The sequence below is a fragment of the Lissotriton vulgaris genome, chromosome 1_2 (assembly GCF_964263255.1).
Source record: "Lissotriton vulgaris chromosome 1_2, aLisVul1.2, whole genome shotgun sequence".
In the NCBI taxonomy this organism is placed as follows: Eukaryota; Metazoa; Chordata; class Amphibia; order Caudata; family Salamandridae; genus Lissotriton; species Lissotriton vulgaris.
This window is the reverse complement of record NC_141686.1, coordinates 68419310-68436559: the sequence shown is the minus strand read 5'-3', so window position 1 is coordinate 68436559 and position 17250 is coordinate 68419310. Positions and strand designations below refer to the sequence as shown.

The window sequence follows — 17250 nt, the reverse complement described above, 5'->3', positions numbered from 1 at the left end:
AGCGGCCTGTGTCGCTCTACCAGGACCTGTCCGCCATCACGCTGCAGAAGCGCAGGTCCTTCAGGATTGCTACCGACTTCTTGCGCGAACATGAGACGCCGTACTCCTGGGGGCACCCCTTCCGCCTGATCTTTCGCTGGAACGGGGTGCTACATCAGCTACGCTCCTTGCAAGACGTTTGCGGTGTCCTGGGGCTCACGGCTGCGGAGGAGGAGGGAGCTACGCCGTCCTGGAGGCGATCAGAGAGAGGGGGTCGACGGAGGTCAGCGAAGAGACGATCGACGGCGAGCGCTGGACGTCCTGACTCCCCTACCAATCGGGCGGACATGGGCAGTGCCTTGAGGGCGGTGGCCAGGGACTCGGGCGACTCCAACGGCGTGGCCTTGACGGCCTAGACTCACTCCGGGGGGGAGATGAACATAGCTTCTTCGATGCCAGGTTTGGGGCTGGGGGGAGTCGGGGGGGAGCGGGTGGAGGTGAGTGGCCGGACGTCCACTTTCACTATTTTCTACGGACTTGCCCGTTTCGGGGTTGTTTGAGTTGGCATTTGGCTGGTTGCCGTTGGTGTGTTTGGGGTGGGGTTGGGTGTTGTTCTAGAGTTGGGAAAGTCCCGTCCGATGTTGTCCATGCCCACGCTTGGCCTATTCTGGCCTGTCCCGCGCGATTGCCCCGTGCCCCCCCCCCTCTGGTTCCCTGCCCGCAGCATAGCGTTCCTGGTCCCTGGGAGGCATGTCGTCCCTGAAGGTGGTGACCCTTAATGTTAAGGGCCTGAATAATCCTGTTAAGCGCAGGGCGAATCTGTCTCTACTTGAGGGGACGCAGGCTGACATCTGCCTTTTGCAGGAGACCCACTTATTGTCCCGTGACTGCCATAGATTGCGCTCTGCTAAGTTCCCCACCCAGTTTTTCTCCTCTGCGGCGACCAAAACCGCGGGTGTGGCCATTCTCATAGCGAGCTCCTTCAGGGGGGAGGTGATGTATAAATATGCTGAACAGAAGGGGAGGCTTCTGGCATATCGCCTCCGTCTGGGAGGTATATCGTTTACAGTTGGCTCTGTCTATAGCCCGAATGACCACCAAGAACGCTTCTTGGACTCAGTACTGGTGGATGTCACTGCCTCTCCTGATCGACATGTTATTCTAGGGGGGGACCTTAATATCGTATTTGATTCAGCACTGGATAGATCTGCGCAGCGGTTTCCACAGACTGGAGAACTTTCCCAGGCTGTGAAGGCCCGGATTGCGGACGTGGATTTACACGACCTTTGGCGCTCCATGCACCCCACGGATAGGGACTACTCCTATTTTTCGCATGCGCACCGTACCTACGCACGGTTGGACTATCTTTTGGTTAGTGGGCCGATGCGCGCCGCTGCTACGGCGGTGGACGTTGGGGTCCTGACTCTGTCTGATCATGCCCCGGTTACTGGCGCGTTTGCGTGGCCGGCGACCTCCCCCTCTCGGGGGGTGTGGCGCCTTAGGGACACCCTTTTGCACAAGAAAACGGTGGTGAAACATATTGAAGAGGTCATACAGGACTATCAGACACACAATAGTAATACAGACACTTCACTAGCGACACAGTGGGCTGCATTGAAGGCGGTTCTTCGGGGGGAGTTCATCTCCATCTCCTCGGCGGAAAATAGGGAGCGGCAACGGAAGAGGGATGAGCTGACTACTCAGGTTCGGGAGCTCGAGCAGGTCCACCGCCGTACGGGCGCTCCGAGGGTTTGGAGGCAGCTGAAGGCGGCGAGGAAGCTCCTGTCGGCGCTGGACCTGGATAGAGCGGAATACGCTGCCTTACGCTTGAAGCATGCCTTTTATACAGGGGGGGATCGGTGCGGCAAGCTCCTGGCGCATCGGCTTCGGGTTGCGCAACAGCGTAACGTAGTGAAGGAACTCTTGGGTACAGACGGGGTGGCCGTTTCCGGGGACGCGGAGGTGGCGGAAACCTTCTGCAGTTTCTATGAGGTGCTGTACGCTGGGGAGCCCTCCTCGCCGCGGGAAACCACAGAATATTTAGAGCCGGTGCCCCTTCCGGCGCTGGATCCCGTTCAGTCGGAATATCTGGAGCGGGATATTCACGTTGAGGAGGTGATTTCCGCTATAGCTAGATTGAAGCACGGGAAGGCCCCGGGCCCGGACGGTTACACGTCCCTGTATTATAAGACCTTTTGCCCGGTTGTGGCCCCTGTCTTAACTCGGCTATTTAACTCCTTCTCTGACCCGGGAGCCATCCCGCCGGATCTCCTGAGTGCGACGGTCTCTGTATTTCCAAAGCCCGGGAAGGACCGGGCCTTATGTGGCTCGTATAGGCCCATCTCGCTCCTAAATGTCGACCTCAAGCTGTACACAGGGATTCTGGCATCCAGGCTGGCCCTGCACCTCCCCGGTTTGGTTGAGGCGGACCAAGCTGGCTTTGTGCCCGGCAGGCAAACGGTCGACAATACCAAGCGGGTGACGCACGTTTTAGAGAAGGCTTCGCGGATCCCGGGGGAGCGGATGTTGCTGGCAGTGGACGCTGAGAAGGCCTTCGATAGAGTTCACTGGCCGTATCTCGAACTGGTTCTCAGGAAACTGGGAATTGGTGATAAATTTCGCACAATGGTCTTCAACTGCTATAAGTATCCTTTAGCGTCGGTGCGAGTCAACGGGTGCAGCTCCCGTAGTTTTGCAATCGAGCGCGGCACGAGGCAGGGCTGCCCCCTCTCTCCACTCCTCTTTGCTCTCTACATGGAGCCATTCGCCCAACGGATCCGCCACAATCCGGATGCTATCGGGATCAGGATGGGCCAGTATGTCCACACGGTCAGCCTCTATGCGGACGATGTCCTGCTGACCCTGGACGACCCTAGGAGGTCCCTACCCGCCTGCATCCACGAGTTGGATGCCTTTTCGCGCGTGTCCGGCTTTAAAATGAACATGAGCAAGTCTGTGTGTGAGGGTGGGTGTGCAGCGGGCCGGAAAAGCAAGCGAGGAGGCCGTATGTAGTGTGCTATAGTAGGGGTTTATTGCAGAGTCACAAAGGTAGAACACAAGGAAAACAAGGAAGACGTCCGGGTACTGGATCCACTCCGGGCCTGCGTTGCTCGTTGCGGTCTTCGGCGGTTCCAACGGAGGCTCCGGCGACGTGGAGGATCCACGGAGGGCAGGGAGCAAAAGAGAAACAAAAGGGACCGTTAGTCCTATCCTAGTCGTAGGATCTCTGCTACACTCACCGTCACACGGGTGTGTGGGGGAGGGACGGAAAAACGAGACCGTGAGGAAAGGAAGGAACCGGGAGGAAGGAATACGGGGCGGGAAGAAGAAAGGGTGTTCGGTCGGGACGTGAAGAAGGTGGCGGGGCACACAGTGCAGTGCTATACAATTATAATACAGTGCAGGGGGCGTGATTCTAAAGAGAAGGGGAATTTATACAAGGACTATCCAGGGGACTCCTAGTGAGTAGAATTAGTGAGGTTAAAGGCACTCACGCGGTCCACCGTAACTCTCCCGTTGAGTTACGGCCGCTCTACAGCCACCTCCTGTGGACTCCACCACTCTTCGGTCCACACGTCTGCTTCAGCCGTCTGCTCTCCGTCTCCTGCCTCTTCTCCTTCGCGTCCACCAGTCCGAGGTTCCTGCCACAAATCTCCGACAACTTGCACTTCCGGGTTCTCACTTTTATCCGGTGCTGTCGCTGCCATAGGGGCGGAGCTTCCGGAGTCCGCGATATTTGAGGCTGTCTGACCCGATGTTCTGGTTGGTCCCTGTGGGGAAAAGAAGGGTGTGACTCTCAGGCGTTTAGCTGGCGTCTCCAGTCGAGTCCTTATGGTGGCATTATGTGGCCGGGGATACAGTCCCGGGGGTGGCGAAGGAGGTATGTTCGGGGAAGGGCGGTGTTCCGGTCGGGGTTGTCGGGAGGCCGTCTCACACTGTGGCTTTAGATGTGTCCTTGGCTACGGACACTAGGAGGGACCTTCAGCGACTCTTCCCTATGCAGTGGTCATCGTCCCTTGTTCCATACTTGGGGATCCTACTGGCACCCACGTTGCCAGCGATGGTGACGGCCAATTATACTTCTCTCAGTAAAAAGATCAGGGAGGAGCTCGGCCGCTGGAGCAAGGGCCTGCTATCCTGGCTGGGCAGGATCGCGGCGGGTAAAATGACGGTATTGCCCCAGATACTATATCTTTTCCGAGCCCTGCCTCTCCAGCCTCCTGTGGGCTGGATTAGACAAACGCAAGCTGACATCTCCCGCTTTGTCTGGCAGGGTCGCAAACCCCGGCTGAAGAGGGTTCTCTCTACGCTTGCCCCGGAAGCGGGGGGCCTGGGCATCCCGGACCTCCGTAAGTACTTTCAGGCGGCGCTGCTACGATACCTTGTGGCGTGGAGCAGGTGGGAGTCCGATAAACATTGGCTTTTTCAGGACCAGGCGGTGGCGGGCCGCACCCTCCAGGAGGTTCCATTCTTGCGCCGTGCTCACCGCCCCCCCAACTTTTACGCTTCTTTCGTTACGCGGGTTCCCTTGAGGGTGTGGGACGCGGTCTGCGAAGCCCGGGACCTTACCACGTTCCCTTCACCATTTACGCCCATAGTGGATAATCCTGACTTCACCCCGGGGATGGAGCCGGGCGCTTTCTCCCATTGGAGGGCTGCGGGCTGCCGGGCGCTCTTTCAGGTCTATGGGCCGGAGGGCGTGGTTCCCTTTCAGCAGCTTCAGCAGGAGTTCGGCCCGACGGAGTTGGATAGACTACGTTACATGCAGGTCCAACACTGGGCCCTCCAGCCCCAAGTGCGGGACACCGCTGATCGTCAAATTACACCGTATGAGCGGTGGCTGGTGACCCGAACCTCTGATGCTAAATTGATTACTGATCTTTATAAGCATTTACAGCCCCCACCGTTTCACTATTATAACCCGGGGAGGGAACGATGGCACAGGGAACTGGGCAGGACACTCAGCCACAAAGAATGGGACCAGATCGCACACCGGGCTAGACACTCTGCGTACCATACCGGCCTTACGGAGACATTTACCAAGGTGTCCACGTACTGGTACTACACCCCAGAGAGACTGCATGAGATGAATAGGCACATTGATAAGGGGTGCTGGAGAGGTTGCGGGCAGGTGGGGACCCTCTCACATATTTTTTGGGATTGTCCCTTGCTGGCCGCCTATTGGAAGGAAGTTCTGGATGAGGTGGATAAGCACTTTGAAATTGAGCTCCCGCGCTTTCCGGCGTATGTGTTGCTGGGCCTCCCTAATGGCCTAATGTATCCGCAGATCGCAATCGCGCTGGGGTCTGCGGTCCAGAATATCCTCATCCATTGGCGAACTACCACTGTCCCCTCCATCACGGGTTGGTTACATAGACTCTGGCACGTGTTGGGAATGGAGAAACTGTCGCTTATGGTGGCGGGGGAGATAGATCAATTTGATGAGCTGTGGCAACCCTTCCGTGCGTTGTTAACTACCGAATTCAGGGAGCTCACCTGCCCGAGGTACCTCAGGCTTCTGAGGCTGACGCCGCCGGTGACTCCGGCAGACTAGGATGAGTGGGGGGCGGGTTCTTGGAGGGGGGGGGATGTGGCTATGGGCAGGTAGTATTGATAATGGGCCATTGGACGGGGGTGTTGGGGGGAGTTAGGGAGTTGGTTCTTTCTTTTGGGGAGGGGGTCCTAGAGGGGTATGGGCTGAGCTTTTTTGTGTCAATTTCATTGCCTTCTTTGATCAGATTTGGGGTGCTGGATATGCGCAGAGTGGAGATGTAACTTGTGTTTCATTTTTTCATCTGCTGTTGCTTCTCCTCTGGCCTAACGAACTGCTCCATGAGCACGCTCCTGATGTTACAATTCTTTTCTTATTGTACTGTCTGTAACCCTAACCTCCTGTTCCCTCTCCCCGTGTTCTTTTTTCTCAATAAAATGCTTTAAACCTAAAATAAAGTTTTCCAGTAATGCTACCATAATATTGCAGCTCAGTTAAGGCATTGATGTTTCTCAAAACATGCCCCAGGGCTGCATAGCACCACGGCACTACTTATGTCTGGGAGTATGGAACGCATTTGCGCTGCTCAACTATTACAAACTGACCAGTGCTGCCAATTCAACCAGGGCAATGCATGAGTAGTACTCCTTGTTATCATGGGCGCTGCTAAGCCTTCACCATTCCTGAACAATGACAGAAACAGATGCCTCAGTTATTCTACTGGGGTTTAGCCCACGTCTTTTGAGCAATTAGTTTCAGGAGTTTTAAAAGGAGGCATACTTCGGAGAATAATGGCAGGCTGCAATACAATAAACATACACTTCAAGACGACCTTAATAAGTTGACCCATTTTCTACATGTATATGTTCCACTAATGTTCCTTTTATCTCTCAATCTGAACAAACACAAGAGATTCCTTACCCCATAAGTTCAATGATAATCATCTTGGCATGAAGCTGCTAATACCTGCAGGCAGCTATGTATGCTTTCTCTCTCCAAAGTCCTCTATACAATGTTAGTTTGAAATAAATCTCAAGTAATGGGATCATGAGGCACTTGAGGTTTGTTTTTTTGCTTTGGCTTCGTTTGATGGGCAATTTAGGAAACCATTAATATTTTGTTCCCTTAATAGAAGCTCCCGGGTCACTGCATTAATGAGCGAGTCTCAGTCTTCGGGTAACCGGTATCATACCTCATTATCGCTGCACTTTTTTGGCCTTGTAATAGTAACGTAAATACCCAGGACATGTCAGAGGGGAGAGTAAAGCTCAGCGTTATTCTGGTTGCAAAATGGTCTGCACCATGAGACTCTCTTTGAGCAAACAAAATATTCTCAGAAGACCAGCTAAAAGCTATTCCTTCTATGCACTGTTAGAATCCTGTAAATACTCACTGTGCAACCAGTATTTTATCTCTTCTAGTTTAGAATTCACCCCCCCCCCCCTGTCATCTCCAACGTTTGGGTTTCCATTACATTGAAACCTGCAAAATCATTGTCAAAGACTAATTAACTATGCTAGTATCTGATGTGTGCCCCCGTATAGGACTGCCCAGCTCCTTTTTGTCAGACTGGAATATATGGATATGGGAGTAGTGTCACTACACAAAACAGGCAAGGGCAAGCAGCTTCAGGTGCTGAGAGGATTAATCCTCCAAACATCTACTACTTCAAGTTAGTTCAATACAAGATATGAATCATGAAGAACTAAACTGGGAAAAAACAACCCACATTAATGAAAAACGGAACTGTGTGCAAGGAGAACAAAAATCCAGGGAAAGCATGCATCAGAAACAAATGAACAAGTTCTTGAGGTTTCGTGCAAAGAAATTGAAACTGAAGTGGTAGTGAGAGTGCATGTGACCAGCCCCAGCTTTACTTTTTTCTTTTTGTTACATTAGAGCACGGTGGCAACTGTACTCAACAGTTTGGAAGCCGTAGGAGCAGGACAAAACGAAAGTAGAAGAGGAAAACAGATACTTACAGTACCAGTAGGACTCTCAAAGATGCCAATCTTTCCGGTGTCTAAAACACGATAAAGGGCAGCCATAAAATCCTTTTGAATAGAATAAGGTTCATAAGGAAATGGAAAGTTGACTGCTCCATCTTGTGGCGTCTTGTCCATTTCCTAAAAAAATATAAACACAATCAATTATGAAGCATATTTAAACACTACTGCCAGCTGTGTCATCTCCTAAGAGCAATGGTGACTGAGTAATAAGAGCATCAGCAGCGGCTCCTCTGCTGTGGCAGAAGAGCATCACTCTCCGCCAGCAACAGCAGCTGCAAAACTTGGAAAATAAAGAGATAATAAACCATGTTTATTATTGTCTTATCTCTCTCCTACATTGTAATCTTGGTTGGTGGTGCCACAGGATGAAAGGCACTGAGAGGGAGTGGTCGGCACGGCCTTCAGTGCGAATGACGATTTGGCTGGTGTTGGAAAGTGGGTTATTGGTAGGGGCACATGTAGGTCTGCCACTGGCAATAAGGCCACTAACACATGATAGGACTCAGCATAGGTCTTAGAAAATTATTCCTTTGCTCAACCCTTGGTAACGTGGCTGCGAGCAGACAGGCTTAACTTCAAAGACAGGTATGTAAAGCATTTAAAAAGACCATTTCAGTAAATAATTTAGACACAACACAAAATAAAAATCCAACACCAATTTATACAAATAGGTAATATTTGTATCTTTTAAATGACACCAAAACGATAGGGCCAACAGGTATCTCCAGTGTGCGCCAGGGAGCTGCGTTGCAGACAGGTGTTCAAAGGCCACGTCCCTTTTTACACCTCTCTGCAACACAACTCTGTGGTGCTTACTGGAGGTACCTAGTGGGCTAATTTGACCCTAGGGATCCTTAGGATTGAAGTGGACTCAACTTAGAACGGTGACAGGGCGTGTTTAGACATTGGTGAAGGGAGGGGACGGGGCCTGACGTGATGTGTGCAAACACGCCCTGTGGCGCGTTTTAAGCTGGGGAAAAAAATCAACTTCAAACCTGAGGGACCATGGGGGCCAAGTAGTCCAACAGCCTTCCAGGAAGCGCTACTGTGCCGCGTTGCAGAGAGGTGGTGCATGCCGTGCCCCTTTTTACATCTCTCTGCTACGCAGCTCTGTTGCGCTTACTGGATGTAGTGCGAATTCCAATTTACTCACCTGTTAAATTCTTCAAAGTGTGGAGTTTTGGAACTTAAAAAAATTCCTCTAAAAGCAACCGAACTACGAATTCCGATTTACTCGCCTGTTATCAGGAGAGACCTCAGTGCTGCATCTTTCAGCCCACAACTGATCCTGAAAAGTAATTCTAACCGTACTTACAGTAACTAAGTAGGATATCATTGCCTGATATATATATATATATATATATCAAACACAACCTCCAGACTTGCCAAAGGAAGGAGCCACAGGCGGGGACTTTTGTCGAGGTTCTTTATTATTTTGGCAGATACAGCGTGATGCATTTCAGCGTGAGCCTTCTTCAGACGCCTCTGCCCGACTGACAGTAAGTGCGCCCAGCTGATTATAAGTCTCTGCAGCACTCCTAATTGGTGAGTGCCCGCCTCCCCAAAATCATGTGATCGTCAGTTGCAGCGTGGAGCTGTTCACACTACAACTCCCAGCATACTTCAAAACCGGGTTGATGTGACGAAGGGAAACCAAGGTTAAATCCTAGTGTTTGTGGCGGTTTATTTATTGCAGGGCTGGACGAACTCGCAACAGTCTATTAAAAATTTAAGAGCCTCTCAAGTCCCTGCTATCCGTTTCTACCTGCAGCTGACAGGTCCGCTGGGTCGTGGGCTGGTAGCAGTGTACCGGTACCATCCGTGAAGTCACGGACTGCCTTGTAGCAGCGTCCCTTGCAAGTCCTGCTTCGCTGTTGGTGAGCTGCCTGCTGTCAATACCTTGACGAGAAACACACTGCTTGCGCAGACACCAGATGAAAGGCAGCCAACTTCCGAAACGTGAGCTCCTTAACGTGTCCCTGGTCGACACGAAAACATCAAACACAACCTCCAGACTTGCCAAAGGAAGGAGCCACAGGCGGGGACTTTTGTCGAGGTTCTTTATTATTTTGGCAGATACAGCGTGATGCGTTTCAGCGTGAAAAACAAATGTATGTCTGTCTGTCTAAATTGTAAATTGATACTTGTATAGCGCACTACTCACCCGCAAGGGTCTCAAGGCGCTTGTAAAAATACCGCTGTGGAACCCATCCTGGCTTTCCCTGTGAGGCTTCCACTCCAAAGGTGGAGGCCAGGCATCCTTAGCGTTGTGGGGGCCGTTGTGGAGATTAAGCAAGCTATTGCCCAAAGTTGCAGAGTGGGACTCCATGATTGGAATCATGGCACCGAGGCGAGAATTATCAGGTCCGTGGAATTATTGAGCCCAAGACCCGGAGAGAATTATCAGGTCCGTGGAATTTTTGAGCCCAAGACCCGCCGAGGCGGGGAATTGAACCCTGGTCCCGGGCTAGACATCTGCATCAGGGTCTGCCGCTCTAACCATTGAGCCACACTTCTCCACTCTGACCTGGCCTTTATGCTTTACTACACCATTCATCCGATCGCCGTGAAACTTTGGGAAGTTGAGGTCACTCCCGCGAAGGTTTCTGGCATAACATTTTTTAAAATATCGGCCCCCCAGGGCACTCAGAATCTTTCCAATACTGATATTCACACCAGACGGAAAAACAACAAATCGTGTATCCACAGCACTCGAATAAATAAATAGAATTAAAACACCATTCATCCGATTGCCATGAAACTTTGGGAAGTTGTTGAGTACACTCCCACAAAGGTTTCTGGCATAAAATTATTTTAAATATCAGCCCCCAGGGCCCTCATAATCTCTCGAATACTGATGTACGCACAAGACGGAAAAAGAAAAAATTGTGTATTCACAAGTACTCAAATAAATAAATAAATAGAATTAAAACAGCATTCATCCGATCGCCAGGAAACTTTGGGAAGTTGTCGAGTACACTCCCGCGAAGGTTTCTGGCATAAATTGTTTTTAAATATCGGCCCCCCAGGGCCCTCAATCTTTCGAAAACTCATGTACGCACCAGACGGAAAAACAAAAAATCGTGTATCCACAAGCACTCGAATAAATAAATAGAATTAAAACGACACTTTAAATGTTTTCCATATTAAAATTAATACGTTTCAATAAAAATGACACAATGTAAAATGAATGTTATCATAACGAGTTTCCATGAATTTCCTTTTTTCGGAGATCGCAGCAACGCACGACAGGTAAGCTAGTAAAATATAAATAAATTAAAAAATATATAAAATAAAATAAAAAATATTACAATTTCAATATTTTTAAAACATTTTTTTTCAATTTATATTAAAAATTTGCAATGTAATTTAAAAAATAAAAATATCTAAAAATAAATAGTTTAAAACAATGTAGTAAATCAGTATAAAACACATAAATTCCCCCGTTCTAGTTAGTTCAGCTAACTAAAACTCGCGCGGGGGCGGAGCTTGCCAGCGTCGATAGTGGACACTTGAGAGACTAGCTCCGCCAAATCACCCACATAATCCTGCATAAATCCTTCATTCACGGCGTACGCTGGCTTGAGGGGACGGAACATCGCCCCTGAACTCCATCGGCACCCCGGTGATCGGGAACGGGAGACACTCGGCACTTTGTAAGTGCGGAACAGCGAGCTGGAGAGTCGGGACTGAGGGCCTCTAGGCTCCGACCTCGCGTAGATCTGCCCCCGGAGTGCGTGACACGACGTGCGGCGCGCGCTGCACCCCATGCCTGGAGACGCCGGAGGCTGGTAACTCGGATGCCGCGGCTGAGAGCGGAATCGAAGGAGTCGGCAGTGGTGAGTGCCGGGCGTTGTGGATTGCGGTGCCCGGTGCGGGGAATTGCCTACGTTGGACTCTGGGGCCCCAAATTGCTGCGGCGGCCTGGCGGCCCGCCCGATTTTGGAGCTCGGGTGGGCACGTCGCTGTGTTACGGCGCCGTGTCGGAGGGCCATACTAACACGGACAGTGGATTGTGGGGACCCCCGCACACCAGTGGATACCTGGGCGCACCTTCTGAGGCGGGAAAGCGACTCCTGACCGCGCCGGATGCTTGAATTGCGGGGCTGGTGATCGAGTCCTACACACTCTCTGCCTGTGAGTTTGCTCCCACCTGCAGAACTCGATCTCCCCCTCCACGACGCTGCAGCTCGCCGCGATCCGCAGTCTGTACGGCCGGTGAGAGTGCTTGGCCTGGGCGGGAAAGCAACTGTGGCGGCCATGGTGATACTGAGGCGACCTAGATCCTAGGAGAGTCCACGGGCGGCGCGCCAGGTGGGCCCTTTCCAGGCCCTTTCCAACCTCTTTCCAGACGGGGAGAAGGGCGGTGTGGCTGGGTGAGCCCCCCACGGTGGAACAGAGAAGGCGACCAACTGGATGATACAGGACCTGCTGCGATAGACCTACCTAATAGCGGACCGGGGCTACCCTGGGGTGCCCCCACCGCGGCGGCCTGGTTGCGCCGGTCTCTACCACTAGACAGGAGTGGCTGCGGCACTAAGGGACGTGCTGGGGACCCTAGGTGACTCGCCCGGAGCTGTGCCACGGAGGCCATTGAGACCATCTCTCCCCCGGAGCTGTGCTGTGAGGAGCGACTTGGCGACGCTGCAGAGTTGCAAGATGGGGAAAGGGGATAAAACACAGTCCAAATTGCCCTTTGAACAGCGGCGCACCAAGGCCCCGGACTCTGGTGAACCAGACAACAGTCAGCCTGCTGCGGCGCAGGACAGCTCGATCTACTCCGGTATAAAGGAATTGCTGGTCAGCATGGAAAAAGGCCTACAGGATAGCATGGCGTCGATCGGGACGAAGATTGACGCACTCACTTATCGGATGGACAGGATGTCGGAGAGGGTCGATAAACACGCGGAGCGCCTTGACATGTCTGAAAGGCGGATCACTGAGGTTGAGGAGGGGCAAATGGAACTGGATAAAGACCGCAAGCACATGGCAAAGCTCCTACAGGTGATTCAGGACAAATCAGAGGATTTGGAAGCCCGCTCCAGGAGATCCAACATACGAATTACGGGGGTTCCGGAGACGACTCAAACGGGTAGGATAGAGCTATTTGTTGAGAAACTGCTGACCACCTTGCTAGGAGAAGGCACATTCTCAAACATGTTCATAGTGGAGCGGGCACACCGCACGCTGGGGCCCAGACTGCGCCCAGGAGCCTCCCCTAGGCCCATAATAGCCAAGCTCCCGAACTATAGAGACAGGGACACAGCGCTACGAGTGGCCAGGGAGAAAGGCCACCTACAGTTCGAGGGATCAAATATCTCCCTGTATCCGGACTTCACCGCTAGGGTGCAGGAAGAGCGGCGCCGTTTTGCCCCGTACAAACAACAGCTGCGAGATCTTGGACTGGACTATGCGATGTTGTATCCAGCAAAGCGGAGGATAAATCGACGCGGCCACTCCCACATTTTCACGGACCCGAAAGAGCTTCAAAAGGTGCTGAAGACCTGGACGAAAGAACAGCGGAACAGCCCCAGGAGACAATCGGATGACCATGACCCCACTAGCGAGCTGGAAGAAGAAGAATAACCGCGCAGGGTCCCCTGAATCATCATGGGTAATCCCGGCCGGCGGCACATAGCGGAGTAGCGGTCGGCTAGTAGCGCTGATCGTTTTCCCTCCTAGATGTTGCGGACAGTGCCGATGGCGTGACCTGCGGGCACTTCTTTAGCGAACACAGACTCCGAGACATGGTGAGAATGTTCCAAGTCAATGTTACACACTTTTTCTGCTAGACTCTATGTCCGATTATATCTACTGTCTAGTGGGCATTATACGACTGTTCCCTTTGTGTATCTATTGAATTGGGGTTGCTGGATGTTGGGTGGTTGATGGTCCAAGCCCCGGCAGAGACTGATATTTTCATATACAGGCATCTGGACATGTTAAGCCGTTGAATGACAAGAAAGGGGTGATGAGGCGGGGAGCCGAATAGCGGAAACAGTTTAAGTACAAATGTTACCTGTTTTAATTTTGGTGACCTCTGCCCTAGTGCTATTAGCACAATGGGTTCCAGTTGGGACCTATGGGGGTTGTTCGGGGAGTTTGGGTGGGGGGCGGGTCCATGCAGTTTGGGCCAAGTTGGGGATGGTCTGCTGTGGGAGGGGGGAGCTGAGAAGTTATGGTTGTTATGTTTTGTTCCAATGTGCCTTGCCTCACAGAACACAATGTGCTTGCTGGGACCGCTTGATTGCCTGCAATATAGCCTGTCCTACATATTTGATTACGACATTACAACCTGTGCAGTGTCCTTATGGCTGATGTAGGTGGTAAGCGGGCTGATGAGAGGTCCATATTGATTCACGTCCTCACGTGGAATGTCAGGGGGCTCCATGATCACAGGAAACTTAGGAAGGTGTTATGCTATCTTAGACGCCACAATATCGATATTGCGCTTTTGCAAGAAACGCACCTTCCACTCACGAGCAATATGCTGCACACTAGGAGTTTAGCGGGGCATATAGCGGCGGCTGGGTTCACCTCACACGCTCGGGGGGTCCTCACCTGGGTAAACCCAAAATCGGGCATTCTGATACAGACCTTGGGTGTCGACACGGAGGGACGGTACGTCATAGCGTCCTGTAAAGGGCAGGGGAGGGACCTGCTGGTAGTTAACACATATGGCCCCAATTAAGATTCCCCTGATTTCTTTGATACCCTAGCCAGTGAGATAGCCAGACACGACAATCCACACATACTGTGGAGTGGGGACTTTAATATGACGCTAAACCCAGACATAGACGGATCGGGACCCCCTCGCAGGCCCTCCGCAGCTGCACAGTGGCTCACGGCAAAGTTGGTGATGCTGGATATGATTGATGCGTGGAGGTACAGAAATGATGGGAGGAGCGGTTTTACACACTACTCCGCATTTCACGACATACACACAAGAATAGACTACTGGTTTGTCACAGCGGGAATCAACCGAGCTATTCGGCAATGCAAGGTGCTCCCACGCACTCTTTCAGACCACTCCCCCATTCTGTTAACTTTAGATACCCCAGTGAAGGGATACGCACCGTTCACATGGCGCTTCCCGCCATACTCCCTGTTGGACCCGCTCCTCCGCGGTGAGTTGGCGGAGGCAATTGATGTGTTTTTCGAGAAAAATGTGGGGTCGGTGGAGGACTTCCAAACAATTTGGGAAGCGTTCAAAGTTTACATTAGAGGCATAGCGATGTCCAAGCACTCCAGTGTCCTAAAGTCTACCAGGGCCACCTTAGCAGATCTTGAGCTACAATTGCAAGCGCTAGAGGCACAAAGTCGATTTAACCCTGATGACGCCACAGAGGGTGACATTAAGCGCCTTCTGGTGGAATACCACGAAGCCGCGGACAGAGAGGTACAACATTTAGGCAAGTACGCCACAGCCCGCACCTATGGCGAGGGAGAGAGACCGGGCTCAGTCTTGGCTAACGTCATTAAAGGCCAAAGGAGAAAGGCGCTAATCTCAGACTTACAAAACTCGGACGGAGATAGGGTGACAGATGAGGCGGAAATTGCAGCAGCATTCAGAGACTATTACTCAGAGCTATATTCTTCCAAAAGCGGGGACATGTCGGCCGAAATTATGGATTATCTAGAACACATACAACTCCCGTTCCTCCCAAACTCTGATAGGGAGTTCCTGATGTGCCCTATACAGATGGACGAAATCAGAGATGCACTAGCCTCCATGAGATCGGGCAGTGCGCCAGGCATTGACGGACTATCAGTCGAATTCTACAAAGCGTTTCAGGAACAGCTATTGCCGCACATCCATACCCTCCTGGAGGACGAAAGTGTGCAAGGCACCATGCCCAGCTCCAAGAGAGAGGCGATGATAGTTACCATTCTGAAGCCTGGTAAGCCACATGACGACTGTAGCTCGTACCGCCCAATATCGCTGCTAAACGTCGACACCAAGCTTTACGCCAAGGTACTAGCGAATAGACTTGCGCTGCTAGCTCCCGATTTAGTGGCCCCAGAGCAGGTGGGATTTATCCCATCCAGAAACTTGACTTACAACATAAGAACAGTCTTGGGTACCATTCAACATGTAAAGCAGGATACACCAGCGGTGGCGCTCTTTTTGGACATGGAGAAGGCATTCGACTCCGTCGAGTGGCCATTTCTTCTTCAGGTGTTACGCCGTATGGGACTTGGCGAACCCTTCATCCAAATGATAGGCGCGCTTTACGACGGCCCCTCGGCTAGGGTTCGTGTGGGTAATGCGATCTCCCGCACTCTTTTCATAGGACGGGGCACCCGTCAGGGTTGCCCTCTATCCCCTCTACTGTATGCACTCGCTGCAGAGCCTCTCGGCTGTGCGCTCAGAGAGTACCAAAGCCACGAAGGGGTCCGGTTCCCCACGTACAAAATAGTTGTATCTATGTATGCGGACGATACGTTGCTGTATGCCCATGACCCCGCTACTACGCTCCTGAGAGAGGTTGTTCGGTTTGGTGCACTATCGGGGCTCAAAGTTAACTGGGCGAAATCGGTGGTACTGCCACTCACTCCGGTGACCCCGCGAGTGGAAACAGAGTACCCTGTCCAGTGGACGGAAGACCCGATTAGATACTTGGGGATCCAGATACACACGGATCCAGACCTGCTGATCGGCCAGAACTACGGGAGGGCGGTCAGTAAGCTAGAGGACGATATCGAGATATGGTGCAAACTGCCCCTCACGCTGCTAGGCCGCATAGCCATAATTAAGATGATAGTGTTACCGAGATTTTTGTTCCTTTTTAGCGCACTGCCAATTGTACTCTCTAAGGCCTTCTTTCACCGCTTGACTAGCCTGATGATAAAACTGGCATGGGCAGGGAAGCAGCCGAGAGTCAAGTGGACAACGCTCACCCTACCGTACAACTTAGGGGGCTTGGCGGCGCCGGATCTTGAATTGTACTACAGGGTGGCCCAAGCGTCACACCTACACACTTGGGTACAAGCAAATCCCACATGTCAGGATGGAACGATTATTCGCCCATTCGCTACCGCTCCGGGCAACGATCTGCCAACCGCAGGATCGTCGGACGGGAATACTGGATTCTATCTCCTCTACCAATCACGCTTGGCACTCACTCCTATTTCGCCAGGGGGGGGGCGATGATTTATTCGCCGGAGATGCCGATTGAGTGGATGCGTTGGCTCCCGCCCATGATGGACAAAGCGGTCACACAGGAACTAACAAAATTGGGGCTGAGCAAGGCGGGCGACCTGTTCCAAGATGGCACTGCCAAAACCTGGGACCAAACTCGGGGGGATGGAGTTGAACCACCGCTACTCCAAAGATTCCAATGCCATAGAACTCAGAGCGCCCTCTCCGAACTTCTGGGTCCAGACATGGCAGGGCCTCCGGAAGTCCCAGAATTATCGTACATAATCACACACAAAGACCCCAAGAAGCTTTTGACAAATCTCTACAGCATAGCTAGATCCCATGGGGGGCACCAAATCATGAAAGCTCGGCTTGAGTGGCAGAGAGATTTAGGAACCACGCTGGACGACGCAACGTGGCGCTACTGCTGTGACAACACAAAACGTATTTCCCTAAATGGGAAACATCGGCTCATACATTTTAAATTCCTCCAAAGGGTGTATTACACCCCAGCGCGGCTTCACCGATATGGGCTGCAACCAGAGGCTCACTGCGCGCGCTGCCGGGCGGCGGACGCCGACTTCCTGCACCTATCATGGGAGTGCCCGGGTATACAGAAGTTCTGGCGT

General features: G+C 52.1%; 1 protein-coding gene across 1 annotated transcript in view; it reads right to left on the bottom strand.

The window, feature by feature from the left end:
• DDX11 (DEAD/H-box helicase 11) overlaps positions 1 to 17250 on the bottom strand; it is a 430817-nt gene that overhangs the window by 374895 nt on the left and 38672 nt on the right. The window contains exon 2 of the mRNA XM_086952822.1: positions 7453 to 7596. Coding sequence (XP_086808948.1) covers positions 7453 to 7593 — 141 coding nt within the window. The 5' untranslated portion in view covers positions 7594 to 7596. The remainder of the gene's footprint in view (positions 1 to 7452; positions 7597 to 17250) is intronic.